This window comes from Phalangium opilio, unplaced genomic scaffold (genome assembly GCF_054372755.1).
Source record: "Phalangium opilio isolate 3A_F unplaced genomic scaffold, DU_Popi_V2 ptg000017l_1, whole genome shotgun sequence".
NCBI classification, from domain to species: domain Eukaryota; kingdom Metazoa; phylum Arthropoda; class Arachnida; order Opiliones; family Phalangiidae; genus Phalangium; species Phalangium opilio.
Genome location: NW_028324151.1, coordinates 8968220 through 8992314, shown reverse-complemented (window position 1 = coordinate 8992314; position 24095 = coordinate 8968220). Strand labels below are relative to the sequence as shown.

The window sequence follows — 24095 nt, the reverse complement described above, 5'->3', positions numbered from 1 at the left end:
CCTTGGTTATGTTCGTCTACCTTGTGGGATTTTTTCTTGACGTATTGTTGAAGCGTTTGCAATTGGAGAGAAAATTAAACTTGTTGTTTGTAAAAGACTTTCATGAAAGGTGTGTGATGTGATCAATATACGTTCCACCATAAGTTTATTAGATAACTGTGACACTTCTTATGCTCTGTAATCTTAAAGACCATTCCATAAATTACATGCAGAGAAACTTAAGCCGGATACCCACTGAGGAATTTTCAAGCGGTTCACGCTAATGCGTCCATTGAAATATATGGGAGCATGAGCGCAAAACGCGCGAAAACTATTCAGTGGGCATCCGGCTTATCACCTATGGTGCAAGCTTGCTCATGCTATGTTCACACTTGCACATGAGTGGGTTGACAACTCGTTTGCACAACTAGTTTTGAAACAGACTTTATTAATAGTTCGAAGCGATTTCGGCAGCCTCGGTTCACGCATTAAGACGCTTCTGTTGGTGTTGTCTGCTAAGGCCGGTGAAAATAACCTTACCAATTGACTGAACGTTTCAGATATTGCATTTTCTCTTTAATTATTTCTATTTATTTAATCCTTAATCACTATTTAATTCAATCAACTGATTTTACTGTTAATCGATCTATTCCATCTAAATTATTTGAAAAAATTACATATCTACGCTCTTTCAAGAACAATTAAATTTTCCGAAAATACATTATCATGAAATTTATGATTTTGAAGCGCTGCCTACGTTATATCATAGCGTAGGCAACGTTTGAAGGGATTTAGTGTCGATGCTCAATAACTTGTAGTGCAAGTACCAGTACAAATACAAGTACCAGTACAAGTACAAGTAGAAATACAAGTACCAGTACAAGTACAAGCACAAATACAAGCACCAGTACAAGCACAAATACAAGCACCAGTACAAGCACAAATACAAGCACCAGTACAAGCACAAATACAAGCACCAGTACAAGTACAAATACAAGCACCAGTACAAGTACAAATACAAGCACCAGTACAAGTACAAATACAAGCACCAGTACAAGTACAAATACAAGCACCAGTACAAGTACAAATACAAGCACCAGTACAAGTACAAATACAAGCACCAGTACAAGTACAAATACAAGCACCAGTACAAGTACAAATACAAGCACCAGTACAAGTACAAATACAAGCACCAGTACAAGTACAAATACAAGCACCAGTACAAGTACAAATACAAGCACCAGTACAAGTACAAATACAAGCACCAGTACAAGTGCAAGTACAAATATACGCACCAGTGCAAGTACCCGTACACGTACAAATATAAGTACAAGTGTAGAATACCCCTGAAAACTAGAAACTGGCCTACAAAGCCGCTTCAAGTTGGTTCGCGAATCAACTTCAAGAAACCGCGTTTGTAATTAGCTTCTCGAATATCAGTTTTGTTCACACTTAACTTTGGAAGCGTTTTGATTCGCTTCGAACTGGTTTCTCGTGTAAGTGTGAACATGATCTTTGAGAAGTAGGTGATTCTTGTAAAAGAAGACGCCTGCTGAGACACTGTCAAAAGTGCTAGCGTTGACAAAATGAACACATAGTTCAGATTAGGGCATATTCAGTTATCATTTTCAAAATGCAAAACAACTAACACTTTATTATATTTCGTTTCAGTTATAAGAACGTCCAAAATATTTTGAAGAAAGTCAATGAATACTTTGGAATCTTAATAATCTTATCATACGGTGAAGCAATATTGTCGGCATGCCGGGGATTGTCTTACGTCTCTGAAAAGTCTAATTTAAACGATTCGTGGATCTGGGCCTACGTCATATTTCTTCACTCAACCCCTCCAGCTTGCAGTTTGATCTTGACCGTTATCTACTCGAAAATCCCCATCAAGATTAACCGCATCTCAGACACTGTCAGAGAGATGTCCAGACAAAGCACATGCGTCAACTTGGACTTATACTACGAGATACAATTGTTAATTTCGCGTTTAAGATCAAGACCATATGGACTGTCCGCTGGTAATTACTTCACAGTGACCAAAGAGACCTTCTTATCTTTTGTTGGGGTCTTAACGACCTACATTGTGCTGATTGTAGGACCGAGTAACTGCAGCTGTGATAGTAGTGAGTAATATTAGACTATGTATATCAATGTTTTTAATTCTGACAGTGAAGGGAGAGTGAATAATTTTATGACGGATTACAGTTCTTACCATAACCGTCACCCTACAACTTTGGTTTTGGTTATGAATTCTAGTAGATTTTAGAGTAAGATTCAAAGTGAGACCACAGACCAGTAAAATCAAAGTCGGCCAATATAGACTAGTTGGCGGTAGAGATGGGTGTAAACCGTGTATCCCTCCCTCTGGGCGCTTTTGTTAGAGGGAATACTGTATGCGCCCAGTAGGGGGATGACACTTGCACTGAGCTAAGAGATAGAAGAGTTTACATACGTAGTACGGCACTGAAACTCTCCCAGTGTACTTTGCAAGCTCCCGTACCATTTGGTAGACGATTGTTAAGTGCTACCACGTAGCGCCATAGTATTTGTATGAGAATATAGCTACAATTTTTAGGACAGTCCTTTACAATTCCGTACTGTACGACCCTACCTAAACGCTGAGGATGCTGGGAGGACTTCGGTGCCGTTAGTGGGGGTACAGAGCCAACGTTTTAGTTACATATGGCTATTTCCACTCCATATCTTTCAGCTTCATGGCACGAATAGAAGCGTCTTGCTTATGAAATATGAAGAGGGTTTCAAAATTAGTTAAACAAATCAGTTCTGAACCAATTCCCGTGTCAGTCTGAACATATCTTTATATCAGAGTTGAAAGAGGTCTCGATTAATTTAGCACAGATTTTTGATTTTGTTGTTATTGAACTTTATAGTTAAAAAAAAGTTTTTTTTAAAAAAAAACACTTTTGCTTGTTAGCCTCCCTTTAACCATCGCGTCCTACATATGTATAAATACAGAAAGTCAAGGTTTAAAATTTATGTACATGTATTCCGATGTATTACTACTATCACTTCGGCGTCTACTTTTTCCGATGTTGGCTTGTAAAAACACCATAAACAATTTGCTAATGTCATGAAATACGGCTCTGCATTGTGTATACTTCGTAAAATATTCAAACTTCCCAAGCGTTTAGGTTGAAAGCGTTATTTCATCACCATTTATTTTCCCACAATCTAGTATCTATTCGTTGTATGATAATTATAATGTCGAAATCGACTTAATTTGCGTAGAAATAACAACAATTAACTCACACCCCCAAAATGTAAAAAAGATTCACTTCCGTAATATTATCTTAGTTCCGGAAATTCGCGTGTTAGTAAGAATTTGACGTACGCTGTAAAAAAATTAATAGTAATATTTTTTCACACCCTTGACACATGTCCGGATGTGGGTTTTTTTAGAAATAAAAATTAATGTATCGAAATTTACGCCGTTTTTAATTGGATACTAGCAATCTGCCTCCATGGAGAAATATTAAATTAGACATAGATGCATTTAATGCAATTTTAAAGGGAATTTCGTTCACAATCCAAGAAAATTACTCCATATTTAATACCAATGGAAAATGGCATTAGTATAACAATTTAATTTAATTTAATTTAATTTAATCCACTTTCGCTTGTAGTTAACCGGATCAATTTTAATTCTAAGAATTTAATTGATATGGAAATTATTCAAAATAAAACAGAAGTGTAGTAGTTTATTTTGAAGTGTGTTTATTAAATTTAACGCGGTTAGTGAAAAGGTAAAATTGGATTTTCGTATTTCGCCAACCGAAATCGTCGATAAGCCTTATCTGTAATTTTTGATAACGGAACGAAAATTCGATAAGGGTTTTACCGTTTTGAGTGCAATTTTTGAGTGACTGCATGCCTACTGTGGCGTTTTAACATCCGTACTTTAATTAAGGGAGGTTTTTATCATACAACAATGAGACATCGTATCGTTTAGAACGTCTAATTAAAGCAATCTGTTAAATTAAAAGGTAAGTTTAGAAACTTTCGTTTTTTTTTAGATTTCCAAATGCCGTAATTTGAAATAAATATTAATTTATATATATTGGAAGTATAATATTTAGGTTAAAGGGAATATAAAGATGTGAAATGACTTCTAGAAAGTTCTATTATGTGATAAGGTAACCTACTAAGACGGTTTCACGGTAGTTTTAGAGTTTAGTTTCTAATATACACCCTTGTGAATATAAACAGTTGGTTATTGAAATTAAATCTCTTCTTTAACAGAAACGTTCGTTTGTTTTAAATATTGGATTCATATACACTAACTTTTGCTCTTTTTTTAAGTTTTAGTTACATTGTTTTTTTGTTTTTTTTTCGGATTTTTCAATGATTAATATTTTTTAATTTTGTATTGTTTTAGTATTTTTAGTTGCTTTTAACTGCTTATTTTTAGTCAGTAATTTTTGACAACTCTCAGTATAAGAATAGTTTTTGAAAACGTTTAGTTTTAGTATTTAAATTTTTCGTCTTGAAAATGTTTAAGTTTTAGTTTTTTTTTTAAATGTTTACCTTTTTAAAACTTCACCTCTAGTATTTTTTATTAATTTGAATTTTATTATTAGCTTTAGTAGTTTTAGTCCCTTTTAATTGCTCAATTTTATTTAGCAATTTTTGAAAAGTTTTAGTGCAAGATATCAGTTTTGGAAAATGTTTAGTTTTAGTTTTTTTTTGAAATCTTTACCTTTTTAACACTTTACCTCTAGTATTTTTATTAACTTCAATTTTTTATTAGCTTTAGTAGTTTTAGTCGCTTTTAATTGCTCAATTTTATTCAGCATATTTGACAAGTTTTAGTGCAAGATCAGTTTTGGAAAATGTTTACTTTCAGTATTTTTTTTTGTGAATTTTTGCCTTTTAAAATTTTACATCTAGTATATTTAATGAGTCTCTAATTTTTTTTATTAAATTCAAACGGTCTGCTTGACATAGGGTCAAGACGGAACATCTGGTATGTTGATCCAAAGACATTAGACCTGGCTTCATAGTTACCAGTCCTGCACCAAAGTCCCTTAATTTATTTGAAGCCATATCTAACGTCTTTGTTGCCCACATACCAATAAATGTTCCATTTCAAGAAAACAAATTGGTCAAACACCAGATTTAATTTTACCCCCCCCCCCGATTATTGAAAAGGGTCGATTAATTTAAAATAAGCGGACGTTCGACAGTTTAAACATAATTTGCATAAAAATATTTACATAATACCTAAGGTAGGTCTAGTAGGCTTTAAGTTTTTTAGCAATTTTTTTTCTTTTGAAGAGAAAGTTTATTCTTCATTTTTTTGTAAATAGTTTCAAAGTCCATATAACCTTAATCTTTCTTTTTAACCTTGATACAAACGTGGCATTAGATTTAATTATTCAAAGTTCTATCCTTTGTTGGGTTAACACTTCAAATATAGAGTGAAGTCGATCAGCTTCGGTTGGGACTATTTAGCAAATTATCAAAGCTTTATTACAGTTCAAGCATATTTTATAAGGACTACTTTCTTTCTTAGGAGTTTTATCATTACGTATTATTACACCTCAGCTTTTCTTACTTTCTAAAGGGTTTTTGTGTGAGTGTGAAACTAAATCTATCAAATTTTATCAGCCAACTTTAGATAATCGGAGTTCGAACAAAAGAGGTAGCGGAAAACCGATCTAAAACCAAATAAACTGCGGAGACGTGATCAAGATGGACGATGATTTGTGTCCGGGTAGCAACACTAGCTATTACAAAGTAGTAAGTGGTGAAGAGAACAAACTACTTGTGGGATGGCTCGACATGATGCGTGGTTTCGTACATGTCGTCATGAACGAAGCACCTTTCCGTAAGTTGTCTTTCTCTTAAGTCAAGCTTCAAGGGGACACGGCCGTTTGACCGTCGGTACATTTGGGTTTTCGCATCGTTATTTTAAAAAATGCCGGGAAGTTGAACCCCAAATGCCATAAAAAAGGTCTATGGGGTATAGCGAACCGGTGTACTATATAGCTATGTTCACACTTACATGGGAACTCGTACTTTATTTGCTTTAGTAATAAACGTAAATTTGAGATTACCTTTTAAGTATCAATCGTGGAGAAAATTCCACGTGCAGCGCTCTATCTCATTGGCAGCGCATGCGTGTTAGGCTTATTTACTTCTACTTCTCAGAACTGAATCCAAAGACGAGCGCCATAAACTCTACTGATTGCGTTTAGACATAACATAAGTTTATAAGATATGTTCCATAAGTATGACAATACCTATACTTCGTAATGCTAGAGACTTACAGTTCGAAAACGACAAGCGAGACAATCTATGACGTTTCACCTATACGTCACTTCATGACAAGCTCTCAGTAACCAGTGATAAACTTATGGAACATATTTTATAAACTTACGATATAGGAGTGCGAAAGTTAACGTTGCTTGAATCTTTAGATCCAACGTTTTACGTTGTTAAAATCCCTACGAGTGGTTTGGGAAACGTCATAAAGCCGCGTTAAGAAACCGGTTTTTCCATGGAAATTTCGATGTCTTCCCCAAATTAACGAAACCAAATCAAAAACGCATTTATTTTTCTATTTTTAGCGTTGGTGAGGAAATTCATAAATGGTGACCAGAGCCTCGATTCAACCGATGAAATTGTGGAGCTATTGAAAGCGGAAAGCGGATTCTTGGCCTGTTTGATCTTTGCCCTTATTTTCATCATCTTCATGATGTTATCGTGTTTGTGCGTTTGTTCTTGCCGATGCTGTTGCGGAAAATGCGGTGGTGGCAATTATCAGAGACCAGCTAAAAACGTTCGTTGCCGAAGACAAACTTACATTGCATGGTTGTTCATCTGTCTTGTCTGTATCAGGTGAGTTATCAAGTTTCACATTTTGCTAGGAGAAGACGTAACTATTTAGTTAGTAATGGTTTTCGTGTCGGTTGGCGCACTTCGTTTGTGGTGTAATGGTGTAAGTTAGAGAAATAACGAAATAGAGCAATGAAAGACAAAATGATGTCATTTCGGTAAATTTAATGGTAAATGTTAGCCTAAAACTTCATGGAAAACTTCAGGTGACATAACATTGTATCTTAATAGAACGACATTTCTCTAAGTATAGAAGGAAAAATATTGAAAAAAATCTCTTATTACAAAATAATTAACATATAATTAGTCTTAAAAACGAGGACTATTGCGCCACGTGCAATAAATAACAGAAAACCCAGTGCTCTTCCGTCTGAAAATGAATCTCATTCTCTCTACTGTGGTCTTCTGCCCTATCTCTCACGCTAACTTAAAAAACCGGAGCCTAGAAAAAATATTTCGATTATAAACACATTCAACAACAGCTGTCCATCAACTTAAACCCAAATTTTAAGGTTGCTGCAATATAACCGGGTGAATTCGTCGACGATGCCAATGTTGTTTCTTTCGGATCTTTCCCAATACTTTCAAGCTCCCGACAAACTTGGTTAAGGTCTTTTCGAAGTCAGGAAAACTACTGCAAACTCTTACCATAGCGCTAGTGTATTTTTGTCGCAATTCATTCATATTACGAGATCCAAGGTGATAGAAGATGTTGCCTTTCGGTTCTATCCACGCTGGTTTTTCGTGTACCCCTGGCCACAAACAAACACACACACAACACTATCGCAACATAACCACACCTAGCAAAATCCCTGCCTAAATCTTTCCTTCAAATAAACATTATAGCGAAGCGCAACCTTTAACGTGTTATTACAGCAATTAAGTTTTCTTTACTATGCCACACATATGTATCCATTGCGTACTTTACTAAATAATGTTTAATATTTGTTTAGCGTGGGTCTGGCTTGTTCAATACTCACGACTGATAAGGGTCAGAAATCTGTGGAAATCAGCAAAACTACGGTTCTAAACGTGCTTAGCAACGCCAGGACATTTACTACAAGTACACTACAGGTATTGTGAAGATTCTGTATTTATAAATGCCGCTAGGTTAGAGACGCGAGTCGGTAATTTACCGTCCGTAAATTTTTACAATGGTAATTTACCAGTATATCACCAAACATATTTATTGCGCATTAAAAGTTCAAGTTAAATGATAAATTATTTTTCTGTTTACTTCCAAAATTACTCACCAGGCACTATTCTCGCTAGTCAGTACTTACAAAGTTGCGCTAGAAATTAGACTTTTAATAACCTTTAGTTAGAGATCAGATTAGAAAGGCCACGGCTGCCGTCTTGGTAGCAAAAGCCACAAATACGTGTAAAGCAGTCAGATAGTGCTCACAATTAAACTTTGTTTAAAGTAACGGATTCGTAAGCACGGGAAAATATAAAATACCAAAAATTACCAACTGAGCGGTAATTTTTGTTTTCCCAAAATTTCAATCGGTAATTTACCGTTTTTAAAAATTTGGGTAATTTCACATCTCTACGCTAGGTACAGTGGATAAAGTTATAGAACCTCGCCACCCATATTCACCCTTTGAGATGACAAAACACTATAAAGACAATTTTTGTTTTTAATATCCAGTATCTGAACTTAAAGATGTATTAATATAATGAGGGCGAAGGTGAAGAGTAGGCAGCTATTAATAAAAATATTAATATTGTGTAACCAATTAGAAGCGTCACCTTACTCGATTTGTTAAAAAGCGAGTGCGCCTTTTTCCCTAGGAAAGGTTAAACGTAGCAAACTTCTCATTGATTACACGATATTAAAAAATATTCTTATTCTTATTAAAATAGCTTTAGTTGTTTAAAATTAGAGTTTGGCTTAGAAAGTCATCTTTTGAAACTTTGAAAAATATATTAAATTAACGGAATTGTTTTAAAATAATTTTCAAAGCTGAAAAAACTTAAGGAAATTATGTTATCACTAGCTGTTACACCGCGGCGTCGCTCAAGAACTTCCATCAAAATTATATAAATAATGGGTAGGTTTTACTAATGACTTATATTTTGTAGCACCCTAGGAGCGAAGGCACTCGGCGTCGCCCGTCAGCCCTTCGGGACATTTTTTATTTCTTTTCACGCGGACATTATTCCATAAAGAAGGGTTTTTAGGTTTTTGGCCGCCATTTAAAAAGATGGCAACAAATCGAACCCAAAACACCATTCAGTCTGTCTATAGACTAAAGGAAACCAGTGTACTAAATATTTGCGAAATCGGTTGAAACGCGCGGACTTTGTTGCATAGAGAAGATTTTTTACATTTCTGGGCGCCATTTTTTAAGATGGCGGCGGTTTGATAAAATTTTTCATAGTACGCGGCTACTACTTATGAGTAACGTTCCTGCAAATTTTCAGCCTTCTAGGGCAAGCGGTTTGAGTTGGGCGTTGATTATGTCAGTCAATCAGTCAGGACTTTGATTTATATAGATACAGTATGAAGTGTTTTAAAATGGTTTAAAGTTCGGCAAGGATTATTTTTAGAATATTTAAGTTAATCGAACGTATTAGGCCATAATGAACCAATTATTTGAAAGTTAAAAAAATTTAGGCACAAATGAATTAACTGTGAATAAAAAATAGACTAGTTCTTGTAGATTAATGATGAAAGCCATTTGTTGCATTAATATTAAGTGTTCAAACAAGTCAAACTTTATATGATTTAAATGTAAAATAATGGATAGTTCTCTTTGACATTTAGGACATTAGTTGTTTAATGAAGGATGGAGTGACCATAACAATCGATGAAACTAGTAAACGGATGAATGGTAATGAATAAATTTCAAACCAATTTATAGTCTTAGTCGGGCCTTATTTATCCGTTTTTTTTTGTTTCTAGCTATAAAGGAAGATGATGGAAAGCCACTAGTTACAGTTTTCAAGGAACACCTATCTGTTTTACAAGAAATTAACTCATTTAAAAACGGTAAATTAACATATTTTTGAAAATAGTCAATCTCTTCGTAATTTTAATTAGCTGACGGATACTTTCTTAAATAAAGAGATAGTAGGTTTGAGTTTTAGAGTGTTAGAAGGTTTAATAGTTTTAAAGAGTTGATAATTAGTTTCAGCATAAGTTTATCATGCCTCTAAGTACACAAATATGGGTTACGACTGGGCATCTTCCGCAGGCTACTGTGACGTCAGAACTCGTATAGCGCTAAGATCCGAAGGGAGAAATTTTTGGAATTCTTGTCGCGGTGCAGGCACCAAACTGTCAAGACGATTACTAAATGGGTCACGTGAAAAAAAAACACCCAATGGAATAAAGGAGATTTTTACGTTTCGTATAGGCAGGCACTGGGGGGGGGGGAACAAATTTTACTTAAGCAACCCCAAATCCCCCCCTCTCTCTCTCTCTCTCTCTCTCTCTCTCTCTCTCTTTCTCTCGCGAGATAGAGGCGGTTTCAGTCCTGAAATATTCTAAAAGGGATAAAAGAAACGCTAGCCTAGGCAGTACAATTTTGTATTGAAGTTGAGGTCATAAATGATACGGAGAGAGTATAGGGTTTCATTATAGGGAGCCAGACAAACACTATTGCCATAGAAGTAGCAGCCATATCTCTACTTAGAGGCATGATAAACTTATGGTTTCAGTAAGCTAGTTTTGTTCTTTGAAAATCGAAAATGAAACGGGTAATTAATTCGACTGCGTGTTTGAAGTTATGTCTTGCTCTCGACTGATGTTTGATCCAACTTGAACTAATAATAGTTCTAAGCGTTAGCTTATATCATAAGTTCATAAGATATGTTCCATAAGATAGTCACTGGTTACTGAGAGCTTGTCATGAAGTTACGTAGGTGAAACGTCACAAGATTCTCGTAAAGCGACGCCTGTTGAGGCGCTGTCAAAGGTTTAGAACAGACTAAATAGGATGATGGACTGAAAAACTAACAGAGTATAGTCAATTCTCGCTTTTCGTTCTCAAAAAAGCTCTCAGCGAGTCTCTAGCATTACGAAGTATATGATGTGTCATACTTATAATGCAACAGATCTTAGCAACTTATGCTTATATTAGTTCAAGGGTCCATGGTGCATGCGAAGCATTATTGTATAGTTTCATTAGTTTCCTTAAGAATGTCGTCGAAGATTAACTAAACCGTAGTTTTTATGATTTACAAGTGTAGAACCTATATTTATCAAAGGCTTAATTTGGTTTATAACTCTATGATATCATATTTTATAGCGACCGAGTCTACGGTGAATAATTTTAACGAGTTGAAAAACAATTTAAACAATATGAGAGTTTCAAATTCAGATCTCTCTATTCAAAGTAACAACCTTCAGAGTAATTTTGACGACTTAAAAAGTAAATGCTTCAAAGATATATGCAAGGATGACCCAAATTGCTCCCATGTTTGCACCAAAATGGAGGCGATAGATCTAAATATCACTTTTCCTTCGAATGAACTCATAACGGTAACGCCATTCATCCCGGTTTCGAAAGTACTTCAAGTAATATGAAGCTTTATTTTCTCTTATAGAATTTTACTATTGATATCAATAAAGATCAAAGCGAAGTTGTCGAACTTATTAAAGTTGTTAGGGAAATGTTAATTCGAAATCAACAGGTAAATTTTCCATTTACTAGTCTATAATATAATTAACGACACCTCGAAGGTGAGGTGGCAAAGTAGTTAGTTAGCGCTTTCGCTTCGCAGCATGAGCGTTCTGGGTTTGAACCCGGACTGTAGTATCGAATAATAATTTAATAAACTTGGGAACTTAACGAACCCTTCCGCGTAGAGTTTGCAAATTCTTTCCTCACTTGTTAAAGGAGTTTTCCTCCGCGGTTTTAGCCGGTTTCGCCTTGCTATCAAAATTTTCTGAGGTTAATGGTAATGGTATTGGGCGCTGTCTTTTAGCTGTGGCATAGGGGATAACCACGTACCACCCCTCTATACATTAAAAATCGCGAATCATTGAAATATAGGTCCCTGGACACCCGATTAAACTAGAAAAAAAAATACCTTAGTTTCCCTAAAAATTCATTGTGAAGAACTTTTTACCAAATTTTCTATAAGTGAAGTTAAAGTTTTAGACGAAACTTAGCGAAAATCTTGTAAAGCAACAAAACCTTTTTCGCCAACTAAGTCTATGTTAAAAACGGCCAAAACATTTTCACTGCAACCAAACGTTTAACCAACTTACGTTCAAATCATTTTAAATAACTTCTTCAATTACAGTTAACCAACAATGTCGAATTAATACCGCAAAATATTGAGGATAAATCGAAAGATATTCGAGAAGGTAATAACAATAAATTTTTCCAATTTTAAGTCTCGTTTCTTTTTTGTTACCACACAATTTTAAACAGAGCACAATAAGAACTAAATGAGATTGCTTAATTCTTAAAATAGGAAATTAACAATTTTGTGAAGATTATGCTATTATTTTGGTCTTTTTACTCAAACCAGAAGTAGGATAAGGGACTAGAAATATCGAGCTAACCAAATTCTTCACTTGGCGAAAGTGAATATTCTTGATAACACACCAACAGTTGGCCCTCTGGTAGCGGTTTCTGAATTTTCCCTTCTAAACTTGAGAGACTGGCGGCGGTAGACGGCCGAACTAGATCCAAGTAGCCGCGTCCGTGTACCGCGACTTTTGGTTGAGGGGAAGGGGGTAGGAAAAATTTTTGGAACTCGACCAATTTTTTTCTCTCTAGTGTAGGCGCGATGGACGCGGCATAAAATCCTCAAATTTGTTCACTAGTGCCAGGATCTATTACCAATGCTAGAGCTCTTTACTTCTAGTCCCTTATCCTACTTCTGCTCAAACTTTAAAGAAACCCTTGATGCGAACACTTTCAGATTACATAATGCCGTTTTAGAACTAATTTAGCTCTCATCTTACACATTAACACCAAACGTGGGTATTAAAACTTAATTGTATTGCAGATATTGAAGGTGAATTACAAAGAATCAAAAATAGTGTTGGCGGTAGCAATGAAATTTTGAATTCCTTTGAAAAAACTAAGAAAGACGTAAGTATTAATTTTCATAAGTTTATATGATATGTTCCATAAGTTTGCCACTGGTTACTGAGAGCTTGTAGGTGAAACGTCATAGATTCTCAGTCTGGCGAGGCGCTTCCAAAGGCTTAGTACAGAATAAATAGGAAGATGGGCTGCAAAACTAACCGAGTGTAGTCAATTCTCGCTTCCGTCGTTCTCGAACTAGCTCGAGCTGTAAGTCTCTAGCATTACGAACTTGTATAGGTAGTGTCATACTTATGGGACATATCTTACAAACTTATGGTATTAATGAAGAGTATAAACAGCAACACTCAACCTTTACTAATTACATCATTGCATTCTTTAGTTAGATACTCTTTACAAAGACACCGAAAGTGTCATCAAGAAAAACTTCGATGACGACAAGACCGTTTCAATTAATAATCTAAGTAGTCTAGTGTAAGTTGACTTAAAACGGTAGTTATACTATTACAAGTTACGCAAATCAAGGTTTTAGTATTAGCTAGGTGTGGTTGGTGGTGGGAAGGGCGCGTTATATTAATGCAGAGTTAAATTTAAAAAAAAACCGGCGGGTTTTATTGGGTTTCACCCACCATAAAAACCCACTTAATAAAACCCATCACTAAGACCTTCTATTATGATGAATTTGAATGCTATAATAGTTTCATTTTAAAGATATTTGTTGTTTCAACTTCCAAAGTACCATTTAATATTATTTTTTATGAAACATTTTAAGACTTTTATTATTAAGCAGTTACTTTTGAATGACAATTTCTACCATGCACACAACTGCTAAAGATAAAAACCCAAGTACCCAATAAAAACCGGTGGGCTGGGCTTTTAAAAAACCGGGTTTTTTTTAACCCTGCTTTAATGGCAGTAGCTTATCACTAAAGAGCAATGAAAGTAACATATTCAGGGAAAATATGTGGGGAGATACACCTTCTCCATTCTGTAGTTTCAAATACGTGTGAAATTGCCTACAGCCTACTACACGTATTTGAAACTAAAGCCTAGAGGTCCGTGCACTCGAGCTAAAAACTTAAGGATATTTTAAATCCTGAAAATCCTGAAATTTGTCTCTTGTCAGCACGCACAAAGCTAGATTACATGGAGACCTAGCTTTGCGCGTGCTGACAACCGATGTTGTAACAGAGTATATACAGAATAAGCTGTCGTTCGAGATAGGGAGTTGCCTATCCTATAGCGTGAAAACAAACTTCCTCGCGCGCATTCTTTATAAATGGTTATAAATTCGAAAAATCCAATAATTACTAATTAGCCTTCCTCAAAAATTATGTTTACTAACACTTAAATTTATGACAATAAACTACACTTTAAATTTAAGACAATTAGAATATTTCCGAAAAATTTACTTTCTTAACAATGCATTCCTTCATAATCTTTTTTTAGACAATTGGTTCTTAAATTGATGTTATTGTTGATTTTCATCCCGACGCTTCTCTGGTTCTTGGGCCTCATTTGTGGTATTCTTGGACACGGGGATGATCATTACACGAAACCTAGTCGTAGAGGATGTCTCTCTAATTGTGGGGGTGGTCTACTAATGCTTGGAGCTTACACCTTTTTCGTTTTCTCTGGCCTGACCATGCTTTATTTGGCTGCTTTTTTCCAAGTTGGAGGACACGTTCAAGTTTACGTTTGTCAACCTTTGCTTGATGATAAATTCACGTCGTTAGACCAAGTGAGTTCCGTAAAAATTTTGTCTAAAGGTTTTCTACACACAAAGGTTTTAATTCTTTGTTTTTTAGGTTTACGGGTTTCTCACGGAAAAAGCCAATGACACCATTTTGAAGGGTACCAAACCCAGTGAAGTTTTGAGGTAAGTTAGTATCTGTTTGAATCTTCGGTGTAGCTATGTGAAGAGTAATTTAGTAAATCAATAATAAGTTTATAAGATATGTTGCATAAGTATGACCCTACCTAGAATTCCTAATGCTAGAGACTTACTGAGAGCTAGTTTGAGAACAACGCGAGAATTGACTACACTCGGTTTTGTAGTCCATCTACCTATTCAGTCTGTACTAAGCCTTTGACAGCCCCTCACCAGGCGTCGCTTCACACGAGAATCTATGACGTTTCACCTACGTCACTTCATTACAAGCTCTCAGTAACCAGTTACAAACTTATGGAACATATCTTATGAATTTACGCTTTTAGAACTGGACATTAATAGATAAACGCGCATAGTTTTTGGCAGAATCAAATTTAGGTTTTTTGGAATTTTTCTCTTTGCACTCGTTTCACAAGCCAGCCACGTTTCGATCTAACTGTATCTTGATTTTCTTTGCTTTAGAAATTGCAAGGACGATAAAACCATCGTTCAAGCCTTAAAGCTAAATAAAGATGTCGATAAAGAATTGGACAAATTGCTGAACTTGGCGGTATAATACTCTAGATGATAATTGCGTTCATGAATATAGATCCTTGACCCTTATTATCTGACCCTGGTAACTCTTCCTTAAAAGAGGTTAACGCTATCTCGTAATACAAACGGACGACGTCCTCGGACGTAGAGATTCTAGACCCCGGGAGTGTGATTTTAAAAGGATGTACTCTCCATTATGTATGGGTGGAGCCTACCAAGTTTTTCTTTTATCAAATGGACCTCTTTTGAGCATGCGTGAATTTCTCAGCGTTAACTGTGCATTGGGAATGGGCATCGGCATTTCCGCTGAATCTTTCACTTGATAGTCACGTGACATGGCCCAAAACATACTCCCGAAAATAATGCCACTAGGCCTACAGGGTGTTTCGCATAAGTCTGCCATAAATTAAAGGGAGTGTTCTTTTGGTCAGACTGAAGCAAGTAGTCCACTAAGCCTTGTGAAACCGTATCGTTAACGTAACGTCACATATCCAAATACGAACAGAACACCATCTGATAACGTTTCTTAAACTATGCTTTCGGACTTAGGTAATGGGCGCCCTCTTTCGGATAATTTACGAACTTAAAACGGTAACGATACGGTTTCGCAAGGCTAAGTGGACTACTTGCGCTTGAGTGAGAAGTGTCAAAGAATGTGTGGTCTAAAACATTCAGTTTCGGAGGTACGGACCCCGAACATTGGCCATGTAAACATGGAAATTGGCACGCATGTGGAGTAAGGCATTCAGCCTGCCCATCCCGTCAGACAACTTATCAGAAACGCCCTGTATAGATCGTGATACGCCCTTACCAAGAAGCGACATCTAGTTTGCTAGGGCGAAGGTATAAATTCGCCACATTTCTAGCTTTATCTCCAGCCCAAACGTAGGTCCGGAGTTTGTCCCCGCCTATAAATTACAACCAGCATATCTCATTAGTTCTTTTTTCCGACTGAGGAGAGGCGAAATAGCCCGGCCTCCTTGTGTTTTGAAAGGGGGACTGGGACTATGGCGCGCGAATACTTAGGCATCTTATATATCTTCTCCCTAGTAAACTAGATATCGCTTCTTGCCCTTACACAGCGCATTGTACTGAACATCTCTTTATGTCCCGAACATAAACTTGTTTCATCAAGGCTAAATGGAATAGTATCATAAGGTATAAAGGGTCCATTTTTATGGGTTGAATACCAATGAATTCTAAACCTTCTAATTTCTTACTAGATCTTAAATAAATTTATATAAATTTAAAATTCGGCTTTTAAATTTACAGAAGCGAACTGATATTTCGAAATTAGATATCAAAGTTTTCGATTATTCAGCTTTTCTGGACGAGTTTAAAGGCAACCTTAACATTCTTTATCGGGTTAATTTGGCTAACGTCGCAAGGATTAAGGATAATGACGATGTGAGTTGTGAAATTTAAACTTAATTAATTTTCGAAAGCCAATGGATTTTTTATTTAGTTTAAAGGTATCGAAACCTTTTATGATAATTATGAGAAAGCTGGTGTCATCATTGACGAAGTTTTTAGTCAGACGAATGAATTTAAAACTGAATTCGAAAACCTTCAAAAGGAGTTGACGAAATACAACGAAGAATTAGCCAACTCACCATGGGCAAGTTATTGAATGTTTAAGGGGCTGTGCCGCTGTTCACAAAATACGAGCTTTCTCTATGCCATTGAAAAGTCAAAAATACTATCTTAAATAATGCTTAGAGATTTCCTATGACCTTCCCCACTCGCCGGTAACAATTAATAAAGCTTAATGAAACCCCCTCCTTACCCGTCCACGTTACGTAATTTGTGAACAGCCCCTAATGATATTTTTTTTAATTTTAGCATAGGTGTAATAAAATATAATTATATTATTAAAACAGAGGCAAGGCTTCATCTCTTCAGAAGAAATTATAACGTCCTTAACATCAATGAAAGTAAATAAGCGTTCACATAAAGCATAGTTTTATGTTTATTAAATTAGAATTTCCAGGAATAAATACAGAGCTAATAGGAATCGTTGTGTAGCCATTTTCTCAACGTATCTAGGCGGAAATTTTATCTCTCGAATAATCCATCTCGTCGTCTGTTGCACCTTGCGCTCGCCTAAGAACTAGTGTTACTATAACCAGAAGTGAGATGAGACTAGAAGTACTGAGCTAACCAAATTCTTCACTTGGCGAAAGTGAATATTCTTGATAACACAAGAACGGTTGGCCCTCTAGTAGCGGTTTCTGAATTTTCTCTCCAAATTCGTGGCGGTAGACGGCCGAACTAGATTCAAGCACAGGCGTACGTCTTCCGCGGCTTTAGGTTGAGGGGAAGGGGGTAGGAAATGTTTTTGGAACTCGACCAATTTTTTTCTCTCTAGTGTAGGCGCGATTGAAGCGGCATAAAATCCTCAAATTTGTTCACTAGTGCCAGGATCTATTACCAATGCTAGAGCCCTTAACTTCTAGTCTCATCTCACTTCTGCTATAACTGAAGTGAAATCACAGTTAGAACGACGTCGGAATTGTGACGCCTGACTTATATTACTCAAGGTTGGCCCACAAAACCCGCATAGAAATTAATATGGAAGATATGACAACACAATGATTCCTAATAGCTTTGTGTATTCCTTGTATTTTTTTAACGTTGCACTTAAAAGCTCCAACAAGTTTTTTTTATTGTGAACGTTATACCTGCAAAAAAATTTATTTTATAAATTATGGGATTGATTACAGTGAAGTTTGTTTTAATAGATAGATTTTGTGATAATATGTTAAAAACATTATAATGCTGGTGTAAATTGTGCAAGCACCTCAACGTTACCCATTGTTTTTCAGTTTGTAATCCAAGTTAGCCCATGAATTTTCTGGACTGAAATGCTGCAGTCAATCAGCAGTTAACACTTTCTTGTTTTAATTACCACTTTGTAATTTGGGGGCTTCTACTTGCTGCGTGAAATTTGGGATTTGTTCGTAATTTTACAAATGAAGGCTTAATAACAGTTAAACAAAATAAATTTTTCGTAAGATATTAAGTTCACAATTCAAAATACTTGTTGTTGGTGCATTTCACCATAATTTTTAAGTACCTATATAACAATGAATTTCATTGAAGGAAACTATTGGAAAAGTCAATTTTGAAGAAATTACTAAAAATCTTCAAGACTCGGTTAAAGAGGCTAGTTTAACATATCCATATTACAAATTCAAGCAAGGTCCCATATAAGATCCGAAAAGTTTTCAAATCTAAGGAGACCATTCTATTAATTTCGTGCTGTGAAACCATTCATAGGGGGGGGGGGGCCTCGTAGGTTCTTTCCCTCGCGACAACTGGCAGTGCCAGACGGAGCCAGAGTTCGCTACACGTGTGAGGCTAGCCGAGTCGAACTGCCTCTAGCGGTGCTTCTTAGCGCGAGGGAAATAACCCAAAACGGCCATCCCGCCCCTGTCGTCATTTCTTCTCTTCGGGAATTAATGGAATGGCCAATTGGGATGTAGTGCTTTGATCCAAATTGCGTAAGCTCATGAAAATCTAAGATGATTTTCGTACCTTCTTGGGTCTTGTATGGGTTCTCGATGCTAAATTTGAAGCTTAGAAACTTGTGACTTCATTGATTGAATAATTTTATAGGCTGTAAGCAAATACGTCAACGATACCTTGGAACCTGGTGAAAAATACATCGAAACAGTTCGTGATAGGGTTAGTATAAAGTGATGCAACTAAGAGTCAATTTACATTCCCACTAATCTGAGTTTGAGCTCTTATGAAATGCATTAAAACCATCTCATGCGCATTGATTTTGAGCTTGAAAAGCAAAGATATACCTAAATTAACCCTAGGTCAGAATTCAGTTTGCATGTGTTTATTTTAGCTTGATATACAGATGATAATTCTGCTATAAATTAAGGAGGATGTTCTTTGGGCGATTTTGAGTCGAAAATGTTCTATGAAATTTTTCCGTCCGGGCCACGCCTGTTTTCGAGTTAACTTCATCTAAGATTTGAGTGTTAAATTAGCACAAATCTTTCAGTTTCCTAATTATATTTAAGGAGTCCTTCATAAAATACTCAAATCATGACTCGAAAACAGTGGTCCGGACCGCAGAATCTTATAGAACATTTTCGACTCAAAATCGCCCCAAAAGAACATACTCTTAATTTATGGCAGGCTTTTCAGGACCATCATGTTTTTTAAAGCTGCAATATGTACTAATATTGTTGAGAACTTACTGGCATCTAGATCGAATGCAATTAGTGAATGCATTCTTAAGGGTCTTATTGCGCTAAATGGGAAAGTTTAAAATAGACAACTTTATAACTGAAAAGAACTTGGATAACAATTTTTTTTAACTTAACAGTTTAATACCAAGATCGCTAGATGTGGTATTTTATGGGATACTTTTGATGTAGCGAGAAAAGTTATTTGCCATGATATAGTGGATCCTTTTGTGAGTACTTCTAAATTTAAGCTTAACAAATTTGTTAGGCTTGTTCGTTCTTACTTACAAGTAACTTTTCTCAGAACGGATATTGGTTCAGTCTCGGTTGGTGTTTGTTTTTTGAATTTTTCGCTCTGGTTGCTGCCATTAAGCTGTCTAAACATTTTTACCGCATGGGCCGTGAGAAAAAGTTCGTTAAATTTATTTATAACTTCTAACAGTGATTTAAATTTGTTTTTAATAACTTATCAGGGAAGACTTAAGTTACATAGGCTACGATGACAGCGATGGAAGAGAATTGTATGTATTACATTTGAACACTGCCCTAATTTATAACTATTATAATTTAATAATTAATTTGCATTTAAATAGCGTTTCATCTGGAAGGGAGCAGCTCGGCTATCCCATGAAAGAACGGGGGTACGTTTATTTTTCATTATTTGAGCACCGTTTCGTTACACGTGTCAGTCCTGCTTCTATATTTCGCAGAAAGTAGGCTTAGCTTATTGGCTGTTTTTTGATTTTACAGCTGTTATATTCAAGCTACAGCTTTCTAATTTATAAAAACAACTTGTATACTTTAAATGTACCGTGTCTTTGTTTTTTCTCGGCCTGGGGTTTAATTCTAAAATGTCCTTGACCAAGACTTAATGAGAATTTCAAGAGTAGTTCATAAATGACCAAGGAAATCATATTATATCTTTTATTTCTATAACCTTGAATGTTTTCGCAGCAAGAAGGCTTAGCTTTCAGTTAAGCCTTGTCTATTTTTGATTTTACAGCTATTATATTCAAGACGCATCTTTCTAATTTATAAAAATAACTAATATACTTTTAATGTACCGTGTCTTTGCTTAATCTCGGTTTGGGTTTAAATCTAAAAAGTGCTTGACCAAGGTTTAATGAGAATTTCAAGTGTAGTTCATGAATGATTAAGACGATCGCATTATATCTTATTTCGATAACCTTCAATGTTTTCTTCAAATTCATGCTGATGTTTTCTTTAAGCGTTCCTTTTGGAACTCGGAAACCAATAGCAATGAAGGGTACCACTAATAAACGTTTTGTGCTGATTGTGATTTTATATAAATCACAATAGGCTAAATGTAAATGGACAAGTTTCCCTGTGAAACTGTGTTGAAAATGTAGTTTTGTACTTGAACGAGAGGTTTAAACAAACCTTGAAATATTGTCTTCCAATATTTCTGTCATCATTATACTTACCTTAGATTCAACTGGGAGTAACGAACTATGCTTTGCATATGAGACATTCTGTTAATTAAAAGCTTCATTTCCACTAAAATATAAATACTCAAAGTTGGAATTATTAATTGGAATTTACTTGGATACAATTTGTTTGGGAAATTGATTGTAAAATTATCAAACCAATGTAATTTTAAGTTAGGAGAAGCTCGCATCATTCGTATTCAACTCTTGAACTCTGAGCTATAATCGAAGTAGTTTTAGATTTAAACCCCGATAAAGCAAAATCCAAGACATTTAAGCTCTTCTAACATTTCACTAAATATAACTAAGTTTAATTATATGTTAATTTACTGCATTAAATTGAATAAATCGGCTAAATTCTAGCACTTCTTTTTTGTTTTTGCATTTTACGTATAGCTTTCTCTGTGCACCATTGGCTTTCTCTTCGACTAAAGCTTTGCAACGCGTATCGTCCCATGACAGTGTTCTCAACGCGAATCGTATAACTTTACCTTGTCGCTTCTTTTTGCATGGCATGACTCAAGGCATGTCTCGTAGCTTATGTAGCGGTTTAGATAAAGATAATTATCATAATGGATTGAGAAATATTTTGCAACAAAAATTTGGTCATGCCCATTCCTTTGACGATCGACAGTATCTTGTAACTAGCACGTAAATTAATCGAAATAATTTATATTTATTTTTAACTACATTTGTTTAAACATAATAGAGCTTAATCCATGGGTGTTTAACTGTGAAATTGTGCTTTAAAATTTTATATAAACTTGACGATTTGATTAAGGTTTTTCATGAAATATGATTTTTCTACTCGATTGTGCAGGCATGACAACGGAGGTTACCGAGGAAGGCACTAGTCAGTATTATGTGTTTAATATCGACAAATAAACGTTAAGTAACATCGTGCAAATAAATAAATTTATATGTTAAAAGACAAATATTATATTAAAGTAATTTTTTTATAAAATAAGACTAAGCAATTTTAAATAAATTTATCTTTAATTAATAATATTTCAGAGATAGAAATGTACTTTTAGTTCTATTTTTATTTTGTGCTAAAGTACTTCAATCGCTGTTCTGTTGAACAAAATCACGTCCAATTGTAGCTCTATTTTAAACTTGAATACTTCTAATTGTTCTCTTGAACAAAATTAAATCCAACTGTAGTTCTATTTTCGACTGAAATATTTACAATCTATGTTCTTTTACAAAACTAGGACCAACCGTAGTACTATTTTGGACTATAATACTTGTAATCGTCGGTTGTTATTTTAACAAAATTAAGTCCAAACGTAGTTCTATTTTGGACTAAAATACGTGTAATCGCTGTGCTCTAGAACGAAATTACATTCGACCATAGTTCAATTATGGACTAAAATACTCCTAATCGCTGTTCTCTTCAACAAAATCAAGTAAAACCGTAGTTCTATTTTCGACTAAAATACTTCTAATCCCTGTTCTCTTGAAAAAATTTCCGTCCAACCATAGTTCTATTTTGAACTAAAACGCAACTATTCGCTGTTCCTTTGAACAAAATAACGTCCAACAGCCCTTGCCGAAAAAAAAACCTCTAACAAACGTCTTCAGCCCGGTATACGGACTAAATACCCCCAAGACCAAAGACCCCCGGTCATAATCCCCCCATTTTTAAAAACGTACAAAATCCCCCCTCTCTCAAGACAAAATCCCCCGGTCATTTTCCCCCCATCCAAGTTAAGAGTACAAAATCCCTCCACTATCAAGACAAAATCCCCCCACTCTGTAGACAAAATCCCCCTACTCTCTTGTCAAAATCCCCCTACGCTCTAGACAAAATTCCCCGGTCATAATTCCCGGTTAGGTTATGTTAGGTTAGGTTAGGTTGGGTTGGGTTGGGTTAGGTTCGTAATATTTTGGAAATATTGTAACAATGGTACGCCTTTTCCAAAATATTATTTTTTACATTTATTTTCTTCCGAAGAACACAGTTTGGGGGGAATTTGTCCCGGGGCTGGGGGGAATTTGTCCTGGGGCTGGGGGTATTTTGTCTTCGGCATCCATTCGGGGGGAAATTGTCCGGGGGATTTTGTCTCCTACCTGAGGGGATTATGTCCTTTTCTTCTCAAATGGGGGGATTATGTCCGGGGGATTATGTCCAGGGGGGATTATGTCCTACATTCCTTCAGCCCAACCAAGAAGTTATATCAGTATCTCAGAGAGAAGGTATAAGATGCCTTTGTATTCGCGCGCCATAGTCCCAGTCCCCCTTTCAAAATACAAGGGGGGACGTAAAAGAGGGCGCCGGGCTATTTCGCCTCTCCTCAGTCGGAAAATATGACTGTAGTTTTCGTCACTCGCGTCGTCGCGCTGACGTGAGTTTTCAAGAACCAATGAGATGCTGGTTGTAATTTAGAGACGGGGATTGACTCCGGACCTACGTTTGGACTGGAGATAAAGCTGGAAATCTGGCGAATTTATACTTTCTCTCTGAGATACTAGATATAACTTCTTGGCCCAACGTAAGACGTGTTTTAGAGGTGGTATTTTCGGTAAGGGAGTAGTTCTATTTTGGACTAAAATACTTCTAATCGCTGTTCTTTTGAACAAAATAACGTCCAACAGTAGTTCTATTTTGGACTAAAATACTTCTAATCGCTGTTCTTTTGAACAAAATAACGTCCAACAGTAGTTCTATTTTGGACTAAAATACTTCTTATCGCTGTTCTTTTGAACAAAATAACGTCCAACAGTAGTTCTATTTTGGACTAAAATACTTCTAATCGCTGTTCTTTTGAACAAAATAACGTCCAACAGTAGTTCTATTTTGAACTAAAATACTTCTATTCGTTGTTCTTTTGAACAAAATAACGTCCAATAGTAGTTCTATTTTGGACTATAATACTTGTAATCGGTGTTCTCTTATGTTACCTGACTTTTCGTTTAAACAAAATGCCTCCCTATTATGGCTGTATAATTTTATACATGAAACACAAATTTTTCCTAATTTTATAAAACAATTTAATAATGTAAATTGTCGTACTTACATTCCTAAACTTCAAAGATACTTTTTAGTTTCGCTGTTTTTTATTGACGAAAATTGTAAGTAGGCAAGATTGAGTACAGGCCGAAATTTATATCTATGTTAAATTCACGGAAAACTACCCCAATAATTTGAAAACTATTA

The 24095-nt window shown here is 35.6% G+C and overlaps 1 protein-coding gene and 1 long non-coding RNA gene across 8 annotated transcripts; one reads left to right on the top strand and one right to left on the bottom strand.

The window, feature by feature from the left end:
* Window positions 1–3886: 3886 nt before the first annotated feature.
* Window positions 3887–24090, bottom strand: LOC149702956 (uncharacterized). 7 transcript variants are annotated; one of them, XR_016381902.1, is made up of 5 exons: window positions 23956–24029; window positions 19776–19864; window positions 6815–18934; window positions 6066–6741; window positions 3887–5964 (listed from the first exon to the last, which is right to left on the bottom strand). It is a non-coding gene; the product is annotated as an uncharacterized LOC149702956 (long non-coding RNA). The 7 variants fall into 7 exon arrangements; XR_016381904.1 differs by having other exon boundaries at window positions 3887–6192; window positions 6279–6741; XR_016381906.1 differs by having other exon boundaries at window positions 3887–6741; window positions 6815–7288; window positions 7495–18934.
* LOC149702957 (prominin-1-A-like) lies at window positions 5701–21711 on the top strand. Its single transcript, XM_089866869.1, has 23 exons — window positions 5701–5836; window positions 6579–6849; window positions 7800–7920; window positions 9617–9683; window positions 9755–9841; window positions 11103–11335; window positions 11401–11487; window positions 12103–12166; window positions 12817–12902; window positions 13240–13331; window positions 14307–14598; window positions 14666–14736; window positions 15211–15298; window positions 16555–16689; window positions 16748–16900; window positions 17163–17216; window positions 18385–18447; window positions 18901–18969; window positions 19628–19717; window positions 19792–19898; window positions 19961–20008; window positions 20081–20128; window positions 21332–21711. Exons 1-23 carry the CDS (start codon window positions 5701–5703, stop codon window positions 21588–21590), a joined length of 2721 nt encoding a protein of 906 aa, XP_089722995.1. The 3' UTR covers window positions 21591–21711.
* Window positions 24091–24095: the final 5 nt, after the last annotated feature.